We start from the raw sequence: 20,349 nt of genomic DNA on the forward strand, positions 1-20,349 counted from the left end.
TATAATTGCAGTAGTATTTAGGTCTGAACACAGGGTGCCTAGGGTTGCAGATGATAAAATTGGAGTGGAGGGGGGTGGTAGAAGTACTGAGGCTATATCTACACTACACAGCTTTTAGCGACACTGCCGTGCAAGCCATGACAAAACTTGGTTTTAAACTTTTAGCTCTTCCATATCAGCATTTAAATGTCCTGAAAAATAAACCTGTTGGAAGTTTCTAAGGTGCACCATAGGGCAGGGGAGGGCAAACTATGGCCTGTGGCGCAGATCCAGCCCAATCAGGGCTTTTAGTCTGGCCCGCAGGATTGCCAGCCCCGTGACACAGAGGGGTAGGGCAGGCTTCCTGCCTGTTCCGGCCCACACTGCTCCCACAAGCGGCTGGCACCATGTTCTGCGGCCCCTGGGTGGGGGAAAGGGCTCCGTGCGCTGCCCTTGCCTGCAGACACTGCCCCCTGCAGCTCCCATTTGGCCAGGAACAGGGAACCGTGGCCAATGGGAGCTTTGGGGGTGGTACCCACAGGTGAGGGCAGCACATGGTGAAGCTGCCGGCCCCCCCCAACCCCAGGAGCCACTGCCGGACATGTTGGCCACTTCCAGGAGCGACGTGGGGCCAGGACAGACAGGGAGCCTGCCTTAGCTCTGCTGCGAACCGCTGCCACCCTGGAGCTGCTCAAGGTAAGTGGCGCCGGGGCAGAGCCCACACCCTGAACCCCTCCTGCACCCCATACCCAAACCCCCTGCCCTGAGCCCCCTTACCCCCTGCCTTGAGCCCCCATCGCATCCCAACCCCCTGCCCTGAGCCCCCTGCCGCACCCCGCAACCCTCCTGCATCCCAACCCCCTGCTCTGAGCCCCCTGCTGCACCCTGCACCCCGCACCCCAACCCCTTGCCCTGAGCCCCTTCCTGCACACCACATCCCCTCCCGCACCCTACACTCCCTCCTGCACCCCAACCCCCTGCCCCAGCCCTACATTCATGGCCCTGCATACAATTTCTCCATCCAGATGTGGCCCTCGGGCCAAAAAATTTGCCCACTCCTACCATAGGGCAAAGACAAAGAAAGCCAGTGGCACTCCACTAATAAATTTAACTAATAAGCTGTATTTCCTGATGATCAGTTTCTTTCCTTTGTTCATTCTCTTCCCATAAATCCTTGTTATCCATCTGATTCTACCACAATACATACAATATTTATTTAACCACATTTTCCCAGTGCTTTTTCCATGCCATTTCTTCTGTTTGTTAGCACTAAAGTCACAACAACCAGCTTTAACTTGGAAACAGGAGGATTCAGAGACCAAATAACTCAGTATGAGTCTTGCCCACACCATACATGTAAAGGGCGATGCCAAAAACTTGCGAATGAAGGGGGAGGCTAATTTATATATATTTTTTTAATTTCAAAAAAGAACTAGATAAATTCATGGAGGATAGGTCCATCAATGGCTATTAGCCAGGATGGGTAGGCATGGTGTCCCTAGCCTCTGTTTGCCAGAATCTGGAAATGGGTGACGGGATGGATCACTTGATGATTCCCTCTGGGGCAGCTGGCGTTGGCCACTGCCAGAAGACAGGATATTGGGCTAGATGGACCTTTGGTCTGACCCAGTATGGCCGTTCTTATGTTCTTACCATAGTTCTGGAAATTAGTTATATATCTAGTAAAATCATTGTTCTCTGGTCTGTTGGCCAAAGGGCCTTTTTATGAGTTATTAAATTGACCCCCTCTTATGGGGAGATCATTTAGAGCAATGGTTCTTAACCAGGAGCGTGTGTACCCCTGGGGGTAAATCAACTCATCTCGATATTTGCCTAGTTTTGCCTAGTTTTACATAAAAAGCACTAGAAAAGTCAATACAAACTAAAATTTCATACAATGACTAGTTTATATTGCTCTATATACTTACACTGAAATGTAAGTTCAATATTAATACTCCAGTAGATTTTATTTTATAATTATATGGTAAAAATGAGAAAGTAATTTTTTCAGTAATAGTGTGTTGTGACACTTTTGTATTTTTATGTTTGATTTTGTAAGCAAGTAGTTTTTAAGTGAGGTGAAACTTGGGGGTATGCAAGACAAATCAGACTCCTGAGAGGGGTACAGTAGTCTGGAAGGGTTGAGAGCCACTGATTTAGAGGTTTAAGGGGAATTACAATCTTGATTTCCTGCTGTCTCGGGTAGAGTATGACTATAACTATTGCTAATATGCTCAGAGCCCACTTTTGTATTTCTTCTGGATCCTCATCCTGTTCCACCAACCCACAATATTTTGTTCTCTAACTCCAGCCACTTTTCTGTGTATTCTTACAATTATATTTTATTTTATTAATTATTGTACATTCTTTGCCAGGTCACCATCAGTCCCCAGACTTAGCTCTCTGTCTTTGCCCCTCTGGTTACCAGCCCCGCACTGTACTGATCTGATACTGCTCCTCACAGTGACAAACAAGAGGCATTCCTTCCACAGATGCTAATTTGGCACACTGAAAACTATTAGCCTAGAAAATGCAATAAGGGAACTCTGTGAGTGCAAACAGCTCTAATCACATACCCCATGGCACGGCTAGTTTTCAGCTGAAATGTTTGGACCTGTTATTATAATGCTTCATAAATACATTGAAATGCTCCATAACTGAGAAGCATGGTAGGGAGTATTGCTTGTAAACATTGCTTGATCTCTTGAACTGTACCAACTATATTGGGGCCAAGCTCTGCAGTCTTTACTTGGGCTGAGTAGTTCCTCATGCAAGGTAGATGACTTCAACAAGACTACCTAAGGATTAGATTGTGAGTAGCATTATAGGATGAATAAAAAATTTAAATGTATAGAACTATGCTTAACAATGTAAAGATCATTCTAAATCATCAAACTTATTCAGTAGCTAAAATGCAATACAAATAAAGTTCTAAGTATGATAACTTTGCCTCTCTTTGAACCTTAATGAGATGATTTATTTATTTGAACTCTATATTTATCTAGAGTACTTTGTGGACTGTTGCTTGATTCTAGGTACTCTGCCAGAACATAAAGCAGTTTGTGCCACTTGTGAATGTGGAATGTGTCTCTTTGGGATGAAGCCAAAATATACCCTCAGGGAAAAATTCTGGTTGATGCTGTGCCTTTTAAGTGGATTTTGCTCCATCTCCAATTTAAAAATAAATAATCAGCAAAGTCTTTAAGAGTAACATTTTGTTTTTGTAACATCCATGTCTTTTTGGCCTCTTAATGAGATCAGCAGTGTCTTACATTGTTATGATGCTTTTCAGCCCAAAGCAAAGCTTGTCTTCCGTCAAAAGCCCAATTCAAGTAGCTTTTTGCAAGAAATCTCCATGTAAGTCAAACCTTAGCACACACCCCCTCCCATAGGCTAAGATGTCTGTATAATTTGTTTCAGAGTAACAGCCGTGTTAGTCTGTATTCGCAAGAAGAAAAGGAGTACTTGTGGCACCTTAGAGACTAACCAATTTATTTGAGCATGAGCTTTCGTGAGCTTCATCCGATGAAGTGAGCTGTAGCTCACGAAAGCTCATGTTCAAATAAATTGGTTAGTCTCTAAGGTGCCACAAGTACTCCTTTTCTTTTTGTATAATTTGTGTGGACCATACTGTCCAGCAGTTGCACATACTCATAGCGCCACTCATGTTTCTGTTCTTCCTCCATCCCAAATAGGCCTGTGTGCTGATGCAGCAACAACTGCTGTGAAGTGTGTGTGTACTTCGTGTGGAGTCCCCGTGCACAACTGCAACTTGATCAGCCCGTCTGCACGGTTAGCTCTGCAGTATTTAGTGCCTTGAATGCTCATGAAGCATATTTCTCTCAAATATTCCTTATCTCAGTACCAAAGTTCCACACAGATGTGATGCCTCATCACTATTACGTTGATATAATGTACATCATTAGTAAAGAATAGTTACACTGAGGTTCTGTAATGAGTCATGTATATAACCAGGAAAGAGTCATGTAGCCTTTGGAGTGTTGGGGTGGGGGCGGGGGGAGCTGTCATAAATTCAGCACAGCCAGGGAGAAACCTGTGGGGTCCACGTGAGAGAGAAATGGGCCGGATTCGCTTCGCTTGGCCCAACTAGCCAGTCAGGCGCGATACAACTTACGCTTCTGCCCGACAACAAGATGGCGGTGGCGTCGGCCTTTGAGCCATATGCCCCGAAGCAACATGGCGGCGAAGTGCCTCACCCAGAGCAACGGCCTACGCTCTCTCTCCGCGACCTCCACGGTCAGAGCCCGCCTCTTGGCGCGTGCGTAGTAGCGACGTCTTCCTTGCTGTAGCGGCGGCGACGCTTGCGGAGCACGTGCGGGGGGACGCACGTTTTAAGTAAACGTCAGCAGTGGGCGCCGTGGGCCTTTTCCGCTCCGGCCTGGGAGGCATGCGTAGTGGGGAGCCGCGGCAGCGTATGTGTGTGTGGGCTGGATGAGTTTGAAATGGCTCCAGTGAGGCCTAGCCTAGCCTGGCTCAGGTACGGGGGGGTGCACGCGGAGTTCGGACGAGAGGCTCCGAAGGGAACGATCGGGTGGTGAGGGGGCCTCCGGGCTGCCCCTGGAGCAGGCCTGTCTAGGCAAGACGGGATCCCTGAGGCGTAGGCCCCGCTCCAGCGTTCAGGCCCCGCATTGTTGGCGGGGAGGAGCTGCTTGCTTCGCCTGGGCCGTTTCTGAGCAGATTCCATCACTCGGAGGCCTTTGGCCTCGCTCGGTGCAGAGGGAAGCTTCCTTACGGCCACCTGCCCTCCGCTTCCCGCACCGAGACTCCCTCACTCGGACTTGTCCCCGCCCCCGCCGCCTCACAAGGGCGCGCAGAGACTCCCTCCGAGCAGCGCCTGCCGTGTTCACGGTCTGTGGCTGTTCAGGCTGCAGGCCCAGGCTTCGGGGCTTCGCGCGTTGTAGTTACTGTGAGTTGCGGGGAGTGCTCCCTTCCTCCTTAGGCATTACCGGGACTTTGCGGGGTGGCTCTTGGGGCGGGGTTTGTGCAGGGCCCACCGCGGTAGGGTTCTGCTCTATGCCGGGGGCCCCACGGTGCTAACTGTAATACAAATGGCAATGAATAGTAATGTTTGGTAGACCAATTTATGTCCCAACCCGGTACATACGTATGTGAGTCATTCCTGTGAGATCAGTGGGACTGTCTGTACATAATTAAATACATAATTAAATAAAAGTATTAAAGCTTTAGTCATTTTGCACATGACTATTCAAGTTAACAAATAATCTGAATTGAAAAAGTCTAGGTATAGGTGAGGAGCGACAGATAGTTTCTGTAGTGACTGTAACTGACCCGGGGGCTTTTAAAGCTTTCTCACTAAGCCACAAGAACTGTTTGACTGGATTTACCACTTTTTACTTACTTACGGTGTCTATGCTGCCCGCCCCCCCCCCCCCACCCAAAAGTGAGTTCTTAACTCTGGTTAAAATAGCAGTGAAGGAAAGTACAGCAACTCAAGTTAGCAGCATGAGTTCAATCTGGCTTTAACTTGCACTCCTAACTCTAGTTAAAAGCAGAATTGCTGTCTGTTCACTTCTATTTTAACTTCCTATTTAAAGGAATGCTCTCTGGATGTTACTTTTGCAATTGTACTACAAAGCAAAAGTGAGTTATGCCCAAAGTTTATATATTGCATGTTCCTACTAACCGTGTTTGGGGAGTGTGTGACTTTGAGCACAAAAATAATTTTTGCTTATTTAAAAATTGTTTTATTCTTCTGTGAAGTCCCCCCCAGACGTCATTAGAAATCTTAGTTTAATTCAGTTTTCAGCTTTTCCTGTACATTTAAATAGTTTTAGTTTTGTTGTCAAGATGAAGGGTTCTTCAACGTCTCAGTGAGACTAAGATCTCATTCCATAATTTGTTAGACTGCACATAGATTTGACAGAGCTCAAAAGCCTTGCATGTTGAACACCAGACTCGTGTATAAAAAGGAATCTTTGACCTAGGAATGGAATAGTTAAATTTGTGGAACATGTTTTAAAATACTATTAATATTAGCTGACATATTTATAACAGTAGCTACTTATTCATTTTAATAGATCACAGTTATAGAAGATTAAAACACTGAGGATTTTGCCTTCCATCATGGCTCAGTTTGGAGGACAGAAGAATCCTCCATGGGCCACTCAGTTTACAGCCACTGCAGTATCTCAACCAGGTCAGTTTGTCCATCATTTAATGTTTGAACGCTGACATCTCATTGAATTGCAGATTCTACAGTTGTGCAGAGTTAAGAATGATATAGTGCTAACAGGATATTTTCCAAATAAGTCAGTTAACCTTTAAAGGTTGACTCTTATATTTGAATGACATAATAATAGTGATCAATTAGGTATCTTAGTGAACAACTTAGATCTACACAATGGGTGTTTGCTTTTTGCTTATTACTGAATGTATTTGTATATTATAGTAAGTACTACTTCTTTGAGAATCGCTTGTATAGATTCCTATTTGTGGGATGTGCTTGCAGTCTCTGTGCAAACTGGAGGCTTCTGTCAAAGATCCCTGCACCACAAGTCCCGTTTTGATGTTCAAAAGAGTATTTTTCAATCATCGTGGCCAAATTGCAGGCTAACCTGTTTGAAGCTATGTCAACCAGCTGTCTTTTAGGGCAGGACTCTTCTAGATGTAAAGGAGTATAAAGGTTCCCAAGCAGCAACTTGAATCTGAAGGTTGCTATATAGCAGTCAAAGAAATCAAGTGTTCTGGTACTTCTGTTACTGTGGGCTTGCTAGGACCCGAAAGAGGCACTCCAGAACTAAACATTGTGGGTTATTTCAGTATTAAGACTGCAAAGTCAAGCACTTGAAAGTTAAAAAAATGCTGGAATTAAGGTTACTTGTGCAACTTTAATTTGGTCCCATTGTGCATATGTATTATGATACAGGCTTTAATTACACAGTCACATACTATTTCATTCCACAGGGCTTGTGCCTCATTCAGTGTGCAGGATGGATGATGCTCAGTTAATGAGCAAATAAGCAATATTTTGTTTTCCCATTGTTCAGAGTGTGGCTTTAGTTTAGGCCTTATTTACAGCACACTATTCAAACACTGCTCTAAACACGGACTTATTAATTTTGTCATGGGCTTTTCTGTGAAACTCATCAGTATAATATCAGAGTGTTTCATAAACACAAATTAACTTGTCTCCCAAATGCTCTGTGAAATGAGGGTATTTTCATCCCCATTTTACAGATGAGAAACTGAGGCACAGAGTAAGATCAAAAGTATGCACTAATTTATGTTTTCAATTTGAGATGCTTAGGACTTGATTTCATAAGGTACTTAGCATTATAGGTGACTGTATATTCAAGCACAGCTCCCATTGACTTCAGCTGCAGCTGAGAGTGCTCAGCACTTTTACAAAAATGAGGTTCCAGGGTCTCAAGCTGGGCATCCACAAAAAAATAAGGAACACACAGTTAGTGACCATCTCCGAAAACTTTGGTTTAAGAGACTTGCTTAGCATCACACAGGAACTTGGTGGCAGAGGCAGGGTTAGAATCCAGTTCTCCAAGGCAGTATTTAACTGTCTTAACCATGAGATCTTTTTCTTTTGCCGTAATCTGTGTCACTTGTTACACATCTTCCAACTTCTGTAACAAATGAGGCAGGAATTCTGCAGACAAATCTCCTTCACTAAACAGTCCTAATTCAGCCTCAGAGCAGGGCCATCCCATGCACTGGATGAGGCAGGGGTTCTGTGGAATAATATAGTATGTGATCATGTAAGTGAAGACTCATTCCCCCAGTGCATAGTCACTAGGGGGCCAAATGAAGGTTACATAAACAACCTTTACTGGGGGTATTTCCTAACTTTTGAGTGCTTGACTTTGCAACCTTAATAATGTTCTTAGTATATTTTTTTGAATGTAATTTCCTGGCTTATTAAAAAAGCAAACTGAAAAAACAAATTCCATCGCATGGCAGTATATTGACACCCACGTGGATTATCACAGTTGGAATGTTAAATTCAATTGCACAAACCAATGCCATTTGACCTAATGGAGTAACTGATAGAAGATAACATGCAACAGTAGAGGGGGATGAAACCCATTGGCAAAGTATTTGCTGACAGCAGGAGGAATGTTGAGAATCAGAAATCTTTGGTTCCATCCCAGGCTCTATAGGGGAATGTGTTCTGAGGAGCACAGACTTTTCTGCTTGTTCCCCACTCTTGAAGTTTAACCCCCTTTGCCCTGTCCCCTCAAACTTGTCCTGGTCCTTTCTCTTCCCCACACCAGGTTCCTTGTTCCAATCCCATTTTCCTTGCCTACCTCATCCCAATCACCACTCTTTAGGCTTCTCATCCCCATCCTAGTTTCATTACTTAGCCAGTTGCAGTTCCTCCTCTCATTTCCTTGTCCAAGCTCTCTCCCCCTCCAGTCAGACTCTCCCAGCTCTGCTCCCTGTCTCCTTGTCTTCGTCTCATTCCCAAACTAGTGGTAGTCTCCCCTCTAGCTCCTCATCAGGTCTGTTTCTTCCTCCCCTGCCCTTCAAAGCCTATTGGCTCCCAGTTTCCTTCCTTCCCATTTCCCTCAAGCAGCTCCTAGTCTCCTTGATCAATTAATCTTATTTCTCTTCCTTCCTTTCCAATTTAGTCAGTTTCCTTCTGTCCCCCAGTCCCAATCTCACCAGACTTCTTGTCCCTATGTATTCCTTTCCCCTTTGCATTTGATTCAGATGGCTTCCTCCTCCACACTCTGACTGCCAGCAGAGGGAGCCATTGAGAGCACACAGGAGAGAGACTTCCTGCATTGTTAAAGTGCTTGGTCCTGCCCTGGTTCGGAGCCTCCATTGCAGGGAAGTACTGAGCTGCCATAGCCTACTTGGCCTGGCACACATTCAGTTGCTCTGTGGGGTTGGTGCATGCACAGAGCTGAAGGAGCTGAGAGGTGAGGGACCATGCTCATTCACTCTGGAGTTGGTACAAGAGCCAACTGGTCAACAGTAGGAGAGGTGAGAGACTTGAACATGCTCAGTGGGGATGGACTCTCCAGAGTTTAGCTGTTAAATTCTAGCAAGCCTTGAACTGAACATGTTTCAAAGGCTTATAACCTGGCCTAATTTGGGTGGATTTTCATGGGAAGGGCAAAAGGCACATTCCAGACTCAAAAGCTTCCACCTCTCAAATTTCAAGTGCCTGCTCCAAAGCATGGAAGTGCTAGTATTTTGAAGAGAAGGTCCCAAGGACTTTTTAATGTGGTCAAAATAAGGTATTTCCCCCATCTTCATTCTCTGTCACGTAAATTTTCAACTGAAACTATTAAAGTTTGGCGAAGTTATTGAAGAAAAGTTGCTTATAACCTTCTATGTCAAGATTGCAGCTTGCAACACAGTAAAGATACTTGGTTTCACAGCTTCCTGCATCTAATGGTTGCAAGACTTGGAATAAAGCCTTTCTGCAATGGTTTAGGGTAGATATTATGGTGATGAGCACTACAGAAAATCTTGAGAATGAGTTTCATAGATGCAAGCATATTTGCAGATCCTGGTAATAGTGCTGGACATGTCCCATAAATGCCTGCAAGGGTTTCCTCCTTTTCCATCAGCAGTGATTGTGACACTGGTTAGGTTTTGGCTGCAAACCTTAGTAGTGACCATCTTCGGAACCAAGATTTGTGGATAACCAGTGAAGCCAGATTTTTTATAAACTTGTTTGAATCTAAAACAATCTGATTTTGGCTTGAAAGCTTTTCTTTTTCTAATTAAAGGAAGGTCTCTGTAAATCTTACACCATGGCTATGTGCTATATCATTGGTTTTCAAACCATTTGTATTCGTGACCCCTTTCACACAGCAAGCCTCTGAGCGTGACCCCCCTTCTAAATTAAAAATGGGGGTAATTTAATGGGGGACAACCCCTATATCACCTTATGACCCCCAGTTTGAGAACTCCTGTGCTATATTAATTGGCAATGGGAAAATGAATCTTGTGGCACGTGGACAACCCAACTTTGGCAGTGATACACTCTATCTCATCTTGAACCTTGGGCTTTTCTACCAACTGGGAATAGTTTTTTTGCAGGCACTTTGGAGGACAGGATTAGAATGCAAAATGACTGTGACTAATTAGAGGATTGGTCTGAAATCAACAAGATGAAATTCAATAAAGACAAATGCAAAGTACTTCACTTAGGAAGGAAAAATCAAATGCACAACTACAAAATGAGGAATAACTGCTGAAAAAGATCTGGGGTTGATGGATCACAAATTGAATGAGCCTTTTCTGCAACTACATTACATTGCTGACTAATATTCCGAGGTATATTAAAAGGAGTATTGTATGGACTTCAGAAAAGCAGACTTTGACTCCCTCAGGGAACTGATGGGTAGGATCCCCTGGGAGAATAACATGAGGGGGAAGAGTCTAAACTGGGAGGAGTGGTAGATACGCTGGAGGGTAGGGATAGGATACAGAGGGACCTAGAAAAATTGGAGGATTCGGCCAAAAGAAATCTGATGAGGTTCAACAAGGACAAGTGCAGAGTCCTACACTTAGGACGGAAGAATCCAATGCACTGCTACAGACTCGGGACCGAATGGCTCGGCAGCAGTTCTGCAGAGAAGGACCTAGGGGTGACAGTGGACGAGAAGCTGGATAGGAGTCAACAGTGTGTCCTTGTTGCCAAGAAGGCCAATGGCATTTTGGGATGTATAAGTGGGGCATAGCCAGCAGATCGAGGGACGTGATCGTTCCCCTCTATTCGACACTGGTGAGGCCTCATCTGGAGTACTGTGTCCAGTTTTGAGCCCCACACTATTGGAAGGATGTGGAAAAATTGGAAAGAGTCCAGCGGAGGGCAACAAAAGTGATTAGGGGACTGGAACTCATGACTTATGAGGAGAGGCTGAGGGAACTGGGGATGTTTAGTCTACGGAAGAGAAGAATGAGGGGGGATTTCATAGCTGCTTTCAACTACCTGAAAGGGGGTTCCAAAGAGGATGGATCTAGACTATTCTCAGTGGTAGCAGATGACAGAACAAGGAGTAATGGTCTCAAGTTGCAGTGGGGGAGATTTAGGTTGGATATTAGGAAAATCTTTTTCACTAGAAGGGTGGTGAAGCACTGGAATGCGTTACCTAGGGAGGTGGTGGAATCCCCTTCCTTAGAAGTTTTTAAGGTCAGGCTTGACAAAGCCCTGGCTGGGATGATTTAATTGGGGATCGGTCCTGCTTTGAGCAGGGGGTTGGACTAGATGGCCTCCTGAGGTCCCTTCCAACCCTGATATTCTATGATTCTATGTAGGACCCAGGAGATAATTGTCCCATTCCACTGGGCACTGGTGAGGCCTCATTTGGAGTATTGTATCCGTTTCTGGGCTCCACACTTTAGGAAAGATGGAGACAAAGTGGATAGCATCCAGAGGAGAACAACAAAAACAAAAGGTTTAAAAAACCTGAACTAGGAGGAAAGATTTAAAAAAATGGACATGTTTAGTCTTGAGAAAAGAATATGTGGGGGGACCTGATAAGTCTTCACACATGCTAAGGACTATTATAAAGAGGACACCGATCAGTTCTCTGTGTCCGCTGGAGGTAGGGACAAGAAGTAATGGGCTTAATCTGTGGCAAGAGCAATTTGTTAGCTGTAAGGAATTCCAAGAGAGGTTCTATTAGAGGCTTTTGAAAACCGGCTGCGCATACATTTGTCAGGACTGGTCTAGATTTACTAGTTCCTGCCTTAGTGCAGGGGAATGGTCTTGAATGACTTCTCAAAGTCCCTTGCAGCCCTACGTTATGATTTTATAATCTTCTGGGGAGGAGCACTAGCACAGTGGACAGCCTCATTCCAGAGTGTACATTGCTCAGTATAACTGGTCTCTCACGTCTTCAGTGTTAGCCTGCATATTTCAAAAGTGGGGAACACTTCCTTTAGATCGCTCTGCCTCTAAAAGAGAATTCATATTCCTTTCTGTTTTGATCAAGAGGACATAGTGGTTCAGATTCTTTGAAAGATGCTTTTGCATGTATTTTAGAGTCAGGAGCACCTATATGACTCTCCTTTCATTCTAAATTCAATCCAGAAATCTTAAAAGAATAGGACTTAAGTAACTTTCTTAATTTGCCAATTCCATTGCTGATTTGGTTAAGATTGTCTTCCTTGCTTGGGGAAGAGTATGTGAAGGAAAGGACAAATGGCATGTCTTTTCTGCTTGAGTTTCAATCAGTGTCACTCTCTGGAAGGTTTTGGGAGTAGTTCATCCATCAACTTGTGTTCAAGACCCATGTCCTTTGTGGCTGTTGACGGCCTATGGAGGAGAACTGAGTACATTATTGGTAGTGATTGTCAGCACATCTGAGGGTACTCTTGATGATGGACTGTCACTTTTCCTCTCGAGTAGCACTCTCCCTCTCTAGTGGTGCTCTTGTGTGGTTCTGTGGGGTCCCATCTCGTCATCTCCTCTTGCTTAATGTGCATGTGATGTTGGGAGGAGACATAAGTTGCAATGTCTGCAATATGGTGATTAGACACAGCTTGAGGACTCCATCCCTGCTGACAATATGGTTGATTGCATTACTCAGTGTCTGAGCGAAATTGGAACATGTAATGAGCATCTAGGACCTCCTACTAACAGAAATTGCTAAGACTTTATTTGAAGAGGGCAGTCTTATCACTTTCATTAAAGCATACAGTAGTCTAAATACTTGAGACGCTATTGTTTTGCAGTATAGATTACTGGGAATAATCATAAGATGACTGAGTCAGATACCAGCAATATGTGGATATTTCCATTACAGGTCATACAAATACCATCGTTCACTTATCTCAAGGCCTGCACAGCCAAGATCAATACATGGATAAAGAGTAGTTGGATGAAGTTAAACCTTGGCATGACTCAGATCACTTTGGAAGGGACAGGCAAAATCTTGGAAGAATATGCTGCCACACTAACATGAGTCTGTGGAGGACATCTGCCCCAGATTGTCAAATTCAATTGCAGTGTTCTATACCTTGTTGATGCCTTATACAATCCGGAATCTCATATAGTGACAACTATAAAAAAGCTACTTTTGCTGTGCCCTATCCTATCTGATGCAGTCCTTAACCTTCCATGTCTGTGACTTTGAGGTTTGATTTATTGTAATGCAAGATAACTTGGTAAGAGAGCACCAACATTGGGGAGATGACTTCTGGTGCAGAAATCAGTGACCTATCTGCTTACTAAGAGGTTGATGAGAGTACATTATCACTGTACTTTGTTCACTTCACTGGCTACCTTTTGAATATGAAGTAAAAATTATGGTGGTGATCCAATAAACCTTATGTGAAGACTTGTGCCCTGAAGTGGGAAACATTTCATTGTGGGCTCGGCTCGGGTAGTACTCGGTTAATGTCCCAATTCAGCTTATTTTATTTTTTTTTCACAATCAGCATACTCAGACAGAAAAGTTAACATAGAAGCCCTGTCTCTGATTCAGTATCTTTCATGTTTTCACATCATATTGAAAAGATTTTTTTAAAGGTCTCCTTATTGTCATTACTCTTCTATAAAAACATCCTAAACTTTCTGATACTTGAAATGACAACAGTATTAACTGTAATAAATAAAAACTGTTGGAAGTTGGTGTCTCTCCCATATTTTGTGGTTCTGAACACACATTTTCATTAAACTTTTTTTCTCTTTCCTGGTCCTGTGAAAGAGAACCACGTAAAGAAGAATAACTTAGACTTCTCAGGGGAAACTGAAACTGACAGTACAAAAAAAGTACTGTCAAATGCACAGTCATATGAAATAGAGATTCTTCTTTAGTTTTAGTTACCTTAGGAGTTTCTTTCAACAATACTAAGAAGTCTACCTTCCTGCTCTTTAGATTTGGTGGTCGCAGTCCTTAATGGGATCACTGTTTGAGCCATTTGAAGTTTTTCTTGATATATGTAGAAGGACTGATTTGTTACTGACAGGGAGAATGGATGAAATCCAAGGTCTTTATATGTTGTTCCAGATAAATAAGAATGTCTTCTCACCATCCTGAATTTCTGACTTTAAAAAATCTGGTCTTTTTTTATTTGTTTTTTAAACCTAAACGAAACCTTGTTTTTCCCCTCAAATCCCCAAGAATTACCTGTGGTGGTAGATGGTTATGCAGCCTACGTTTTAAATATATTCTTGGTTTCCTTTAGGTAGACCTCCCACACTATTTGTAGCACACGGAGAGAATTCCACAGAAGACGGTCTTTATTTACTCAGATGTTGTCTAACTCAAGAACACTTTACATACAAACCTACTATAAGGGTACAGATGTCCCAGTAACTAAGTATCTAAGCTCAAACTCCAGTAAATCTAAGGCAGCAGTCTTTATGCATGAGAAATTTCTTCATCTTTGAGATTTATAAATCTCAACAGAAACCCTTGAAAGAGGGTAATAGTATTTTCACTTCAGAGGGGTGGGGTGATTAGACACAAATTAAATGACTTAGCCAAGTCACAGAGGAATTTTTTGACAGTTAGAAATTGAATCTGGATCTCTTGAATACCAATCCAGTGCCTTAGACACAAGACCATCGTTATTCCATGGGTTTTTATGGTTATGTAATGTCCAATAAGTGGGACTCTGTATGTGAGATTTTTGAAGGAGAAAGAGAAGCTACTTAATAGTAAATGTAGTTAGTTGACATGATTTCTTATCTAGATGTGCACTTTTCCTCTTTGTGGAAAGGAACTGGGCGGTGCTGGGGCTCCTTAAGTAATCCTAGGATCAAAGTTTTGGTCCCATGAAGAGGGCATGTTTGTATAGTCCTAACACACAGCTGTTTTTAGAGGCTTCTACTTTGACACTCAAGCTTGCATAGGCATCCTGCAAATATAGATCCACAGAAGACAGTGGTACCTCTCCTTTCTCAGTCAACTTCTGCTGTTTCATCTTGTAGCAAAGACTTAGTTTATTAATAAGGAAATTATTGTAATATTACAAGTTTAGAATTATTACTTCATTACTTGCTTAATGAAATGAGGATGATGTCTTTTGTTTAAATATACAATTCTGTTAATTTAAGTAAAAATTCTAAGACTGTATTCAATTTATGAAAAGTTAAATGGATTCTGGCCTGGTCTGCTTACCTCTGCAATCTTTAGATGATATTTTGTAGCTCTGAGGATTCCTTTTTACTTTTGCTGTATATTTTTCCCATCATATCATATCTTCACTGTTATAACAAGCCTAGAAGACAAGCTCAAAGGTGGATATGGTTTACTTCAGATCCCATTAATTCCACTCTGAAAACTTAGCCTCCTCTTTCTGTATTTGATTAGTGAGCTGTAATTTGCCATCAGTAATTTAGATTAGAAAAGTAGTTTTGGAACCCATGAAGTATTTTTCCTACTTGAAACAGTGTTATCTACAGAGGTAGTTCTTTCAGTTTCATTTCTTCTGTTCTGCTTTTACCAGCATGTGTGGTGTTGTGGCAAAATGCCTAACAAAATTTAACTAAAATCAACAAAGATGCAACTCTTTTAATAAAATTACAATGGTACATTTTCAGGTTTTGCCCCTCAAATTTGTATAATAGAAATTACTAAAATCCTGTGAGTTTCACAAACTTTCTAGTTAGATTTTCTTAGGATTGGCTTACATTAAAAAGTATTGGCATTTATGGTGTCAGTTCATGCTCATGAAACTTTGTGTCTACACATGAAAGTGCTTGAACACATTCTGAGTACCATTGTAAGTGCACTAGCTACAGCAAGGTTTACAACTGCTTCAACTCTGACCAGTTCAGTTTGACCATTTCAGTACTAGTGTAGAATGAAAGTTTAGCCAATGTAGCTGACAGTATCATTTCATTTGGCTATCCTAGCAGAATTCCACGATGCTCTTGTGCTCTCTTCAGTAACAATTCAGATGACTGATTCTGTCATCAATGGTACTGAGAGTAGCCCAGGAAAGTGGTTGGTTGATGTATCTATACTCTTCTGGGAGTTATCAAAGCAGTCCAGGAGCTGCATGAGGCATACATACCACAATGCTAAGGTCTTAGAGGAAACAGAGAAAGGGGGACACTAGTGAAAATAGACGAAGAATAAATGTCTCTCACCGCTTTATCCCGAAGTAAATCTTAGCTCTCTAACCATTACCTGGTGGTGCTCCCAGGTTACTTCTCTCATCTCTCACTAATGGACAGATATATTTGTTGGGGGTCTTATTGCATTAAGATTGTAGGGAGGGAAGGTGGTTAGGATAACTCACAGAGCTGTATGGAGGAGTCCATTAGGATGTCTTCCCTCTGGTTCTGGACTTCTCCTGTCTCTGGTGCATGTAGCAAAACTCAGAACAGAATGAAATATTAATCCAGCTATAAAAAGTAGCAAAAATCCACTGAAACAAGGAAGTTAAGGTATTAATGTGACAAAATTAAAATTACACAAGTTATTAAAAAAAACTAGCAAATAATCAAGCTCCTTACCTCCTCCTCTTTGTTGTGGTACTTATAAAAGACTTAAGAAGAGAAGTTAGCAGGATAACCAGTATGATGCTAGTATGTCACACTGTTACGGAGTATTTTAAACTGCTCCTTTTTCTTGGGATTGTATTTATAAATAGTGGGTGGCAAGCAAATAGGAATAATCCAAATGGCTCATTTGATATAGAGGGGGCTGAATTATAAGTAAATATTTTAAATGATGCATTGTGCTGGTAATGACATCTCTGTTCATGCTCTCATTACTAAAACATGACGTCTTTCATCATCATCTTTATGTCACGGGCACTTTTGTCCTAAATCGGAGCTAAGTCATGAGAGTATATGTGCATGCTCTGTGTGGTACCATGTTCTTGATTTCACCTAGAAAAATGTATCTGGAACAGCACTGTTTGTCAGTCTGGCAGAATTGTGGTGGCTGTCAGTGCTGTGTAACGACCATCAGAAAATAACATTTTTCACTTCGGGGTGCCAGGGCAGAGCTTGCAAGGCTGAAGCTGTCCACCTTTTTGCCAATCGAGCAGCAAAAATCCACAACTAGCCCTTGATGCACTACCGTGACTATTAAGGCGTTGCCATGTAGCAGAATTGCAGCTGCTAGTGCAGCCAACCCCCTTACTGCAGAAGAGCTTGTTACAGAGGCATGAATTCCAGCAACTTCTTTTGTTGCTAGAATAGAAATTTGGTGGCTGGAGTATTATGGGTGTGGGTTCTATTTATTATGGATTCTAACTTAATATGAGGCAAAGAGTGATTTTTAAATGCTTGCTTTTTAATTATTTGTTGCTATCTAAGGTAGAGAAGGAAGGAAATGGCAGCTGGGAGTCAAGATTCAGGAGTGTCCCTGCCCCTTGAGAGAGTTAGGAGTTGGCCGGGGGAAGAAAGCACTAGCACTGATAGTAAGGACCCTTTTCTTGCCCTGATGAGTGTTTTAATGCATAACTGTTCATTCTGTTTTCAGCTGCTCTTGGTGTTCAGCAGCCATCATTGCTTGGAGCCTCTCCTACAATATATACCCAGCAAACAGCATTGGCGGCAGCAGGCCTCACTACACAAACTCCAACGAACTATCAGCTAACTCAAACAGCTGCTTTGCAGCAGCAAGCTGCAGCTGCAGCTGCTGCATTACAACAGGTAAAGAAAACTGTGTTTTAGGAGTGGTTTCTGCTGACTACACAAACTTTGTAATGTAGAAAACCGTTGGCTCTTCAAGCCTAAAGTAGCCTAACTTGAGGACCAGGTAGAATAAAATTTGTTTGCCTTCCCTGTACAAACCAGATCGATTATTTAAAAAAAAAAAAAAAAAAAAATTAAAAAGGGACAGTACTCCTAGAGCCATGAGTAGACTTATCAGTCCATGAAGATAGGCACTGTTTTTGTTGAATCTCATATCTGGGGTAGTGGTGAGTTTAGATTGAGATTCTTAGTGAAATGAGTTTTGCTGACAATAAGCTCCACATTGAAAGTTCCAAATCCTTCACTGAGCCACAATGCATAGTTTAGCAATATTTGACATAATTTCATGTTTTGTGACCTACATATTTAATTATTTTGAGTGGCAGGATTAATGGATGATGTTTGATCATGTGGAACTCTAAGGTGATCCAGGATGAATTTTTAATTCTAAAGATCTTTGTTATAAGAGTAATATATGTGGACTGTATTGGTCAAGTTTTGTATTAGAAGTTACTGAATTTGACAGTGTGTCCTCTAAAACAGATTTAAAGCAATTTATAAATGTTAGATTTTGTATTTGTTTCCTAAGGGATTTAGCAGCCGGCTTGCAGTTTCTGTTTATCAGCTGGCTTGCTTTTGTATGTTTTTCAGCAATATTCACAACCTCAGCAGACGCTCTACAGTGTACAACAACAGGTTTGTCTAATTCTTATTGTGTACATCACAAATAACTTCTACTGTAGTGTGCATGTCTTTGCAGGATTAGTCTTCAGAAACTTCTGCTGACTGAATATTTTCTTTAAGCAAACAATGTAAATACACCGGACCCTCACTAGAACGCAGGATTTGGGATCCATGCATGGTACTGAGTTAACGTGGGAGCCGCATTAAAATGAATTCCAATTAAAGTAATTAAATTTGGGATTCATGGCCACGACCACGTTATATGCAAATTTGAGCTATATAGACGCGTGTTCTAGCGAGGGTATGGCATAGTTTGTTTTTTAATTATAAAAGAGAATTTGAGTCTAAGTTCACATCCACAGAAAGAAATTCCTAAAGTAGGAGTCTACCTTTTGTGCTGCATGGGGAATTTGGAATACTGTGCCATGTATGTACAGTAGAACCTCAAAGTTATGAACACCAAAGTTACAAACTGACCAGTCAACCACACACTTCATTTGAAACTGGAAGTACGCAATCAGAGGTGTTCATAACTGTGAGGTTCTACTACATATGGTTCATGATAAATACCATGCTCTAAATATACCGTGTAGTTCAACTGCTGGAATGATTTTGTTTAAAGAGGTTCCCTGTTGCATACATTGTTGTCATACCTGAAATTACAGTATTGTGAGAGAATACATGGATTGGTAAATGAGCAGTTGGGAAGGGTTAGGACTGTAAAACTCTCTCTTGAGACACTCCCTCACATGTCGTAAATGTTAGTGATTTATGATGGTGGAACAAGAAAACTGAAGTGTCTATTACTGAGTAAGTTTGGAAATTGTGGTCTTAATGAAATGTACAAATGGACACAGTTGCATAGAAATGCAGACTATGACTACAGAAATGACTGAATTCCAATGCATTAACTGTTTCCACTCAGATAACTAGGTCAACAAAGCAAAAACTATTTTTCCTTAGTTGTAAAGAGGAGGTAAAACTGTACAGTTTACTTAAGTATATAAAATTAATTTATAATTTTTTTTATTTAAGTTGCAGCAACCTCAGCAGACCCTTTTAACCCAGGTTAGTTTGGCTGTATTGTTTGGTCTTCATTTCCAGACATAGGTAATAGGGCAATGTAAATCTCTGATCTTGGCCATTATTTTTATTTTAACAGTTTTTTAAAGATAATGGTGGATTTCCTGTATATGTGTTGTTACAATGTGTAGTACCTGTGCTGTACTAATATGGTAAAGTTTTACTGGTACTGCTTTGTTGTATTGTATACAGCTGTAAAACTTTGCATAGTTTTAGTTTTAATAATTACAGTAAAGTAAAGATTTGTATCATTCAACCATAGAAGGAATAACTTGTTTTTGCATATTCTCATACAATAATTTAACTTGGACTTCAAGATTTTAAATATTTTACAGTATTATGACAGTTTGGGAAACTTTTCTTTAGAGAAAGGAATTTAATGCTCTGTATTTTTAGAAACAGATTGCATATACTGTTTTTAAAGGGATCTTACTGATCTTGACGGGCCCAAAATGTGTAATTCTTTAAAGTATTTTTAGTTGATTTTCTAGTGTTAGACCTTCAAAACAATGGGTGTTAAAAATCCATCAGCAAAAACAGAATACTGACTTCGTTACATTCACTTGTGTGCACATCATTCTGCTGACTGTTTTTATGGATACACAAGGAATTGAATTGACTAGTTAGAGTAGAATCTTGTTAGTTCCACCCTCTGCTGATTTGCAGAATCGAACCAGTAGGCTGAGTGCAGGAACTGTAAGAATGCAGTCCTATGTAACCCAATAGCTTGAGTGGGTGACCTGCTGACATGTTGTGGATTTTTGAAAACTATGCAGCCTACCTTTTTTAAGGTTGATTGGAGTTCTTTAGTGTCAGGGAATCATCTAAATTTGTTTTAAAGTTAATTGTTTCTTTTAGGAGTAATGTGTGGCTTTATATGTGCTTTTTGCTTTGAAAAGTAACCCTTTGTTTATAAAGTATTTGTTTAAGAAAGATTGTTCTAAAATTTATCATTTCCTTACTCAAGTAGCCATTCCTTGTGA

The 20,349-nt window shown here is 41.6% G+C and overlaps 1 protein-coding gene across 3 annotated transcripts in view; it reads left to right on the top strand.

Moving 5' to 3' along the window:
* Positions 1 to 4,338: 4,338 nt before the first annotated feature.
* Positions 4,339 to 20,349, top strand: part of CCAR1 (cell division cycle and apoptosis regulator 1) — a 41,996-nt gene continuing 25,985 nt past the window's right edge. The window contains exons 1-5 of one of the 3 annotated variants that reach the window (XM_084633950.1): positions 4,339 to 4,477; positions 6,039 to 6,157; positions 17,385 to 17,557; positions 18,251 to 18,295; positions 19,319 to 19,351. In XM_084633950.1, coding sequence (XP_084490076.1) covers positions 6,085 to 6,157; positions 17,385 to 17,557; positions 18,251 to 18,295; positions 19,319 to 19,351 — 324 coding nt within the window. In that variant the 5' untranslated portion in view covers positions 4,339 to 4,477; positions 6,039 to 6,084. Of the gene's footprint in view, positions 4,478 to 4,886; positions 4,907 to 6,038; positions 6,158 to 17,384; positions 17,558 to 18,250; positions 18,296 to 19,318; positions 19,352 to 20,349 lie in introns of those variants that run through there. The other 2 variants (XM_084633952.1, XM_084633951.1) reach the window with 2 other exon arrangements.

Source organism: Lepidochelys olivacea (genome assembly GCF_965140295.1).
Source record: "Lepidochelys olivacea isolate rLepOli2 genome assembly, chromosome: 7".
NCBI classification, from domain to species: Eukaryota; Metazoa; Chordata; order Testudines; family Cheloniidae; genus Lepidochelys; species Lepidochelys olivacea.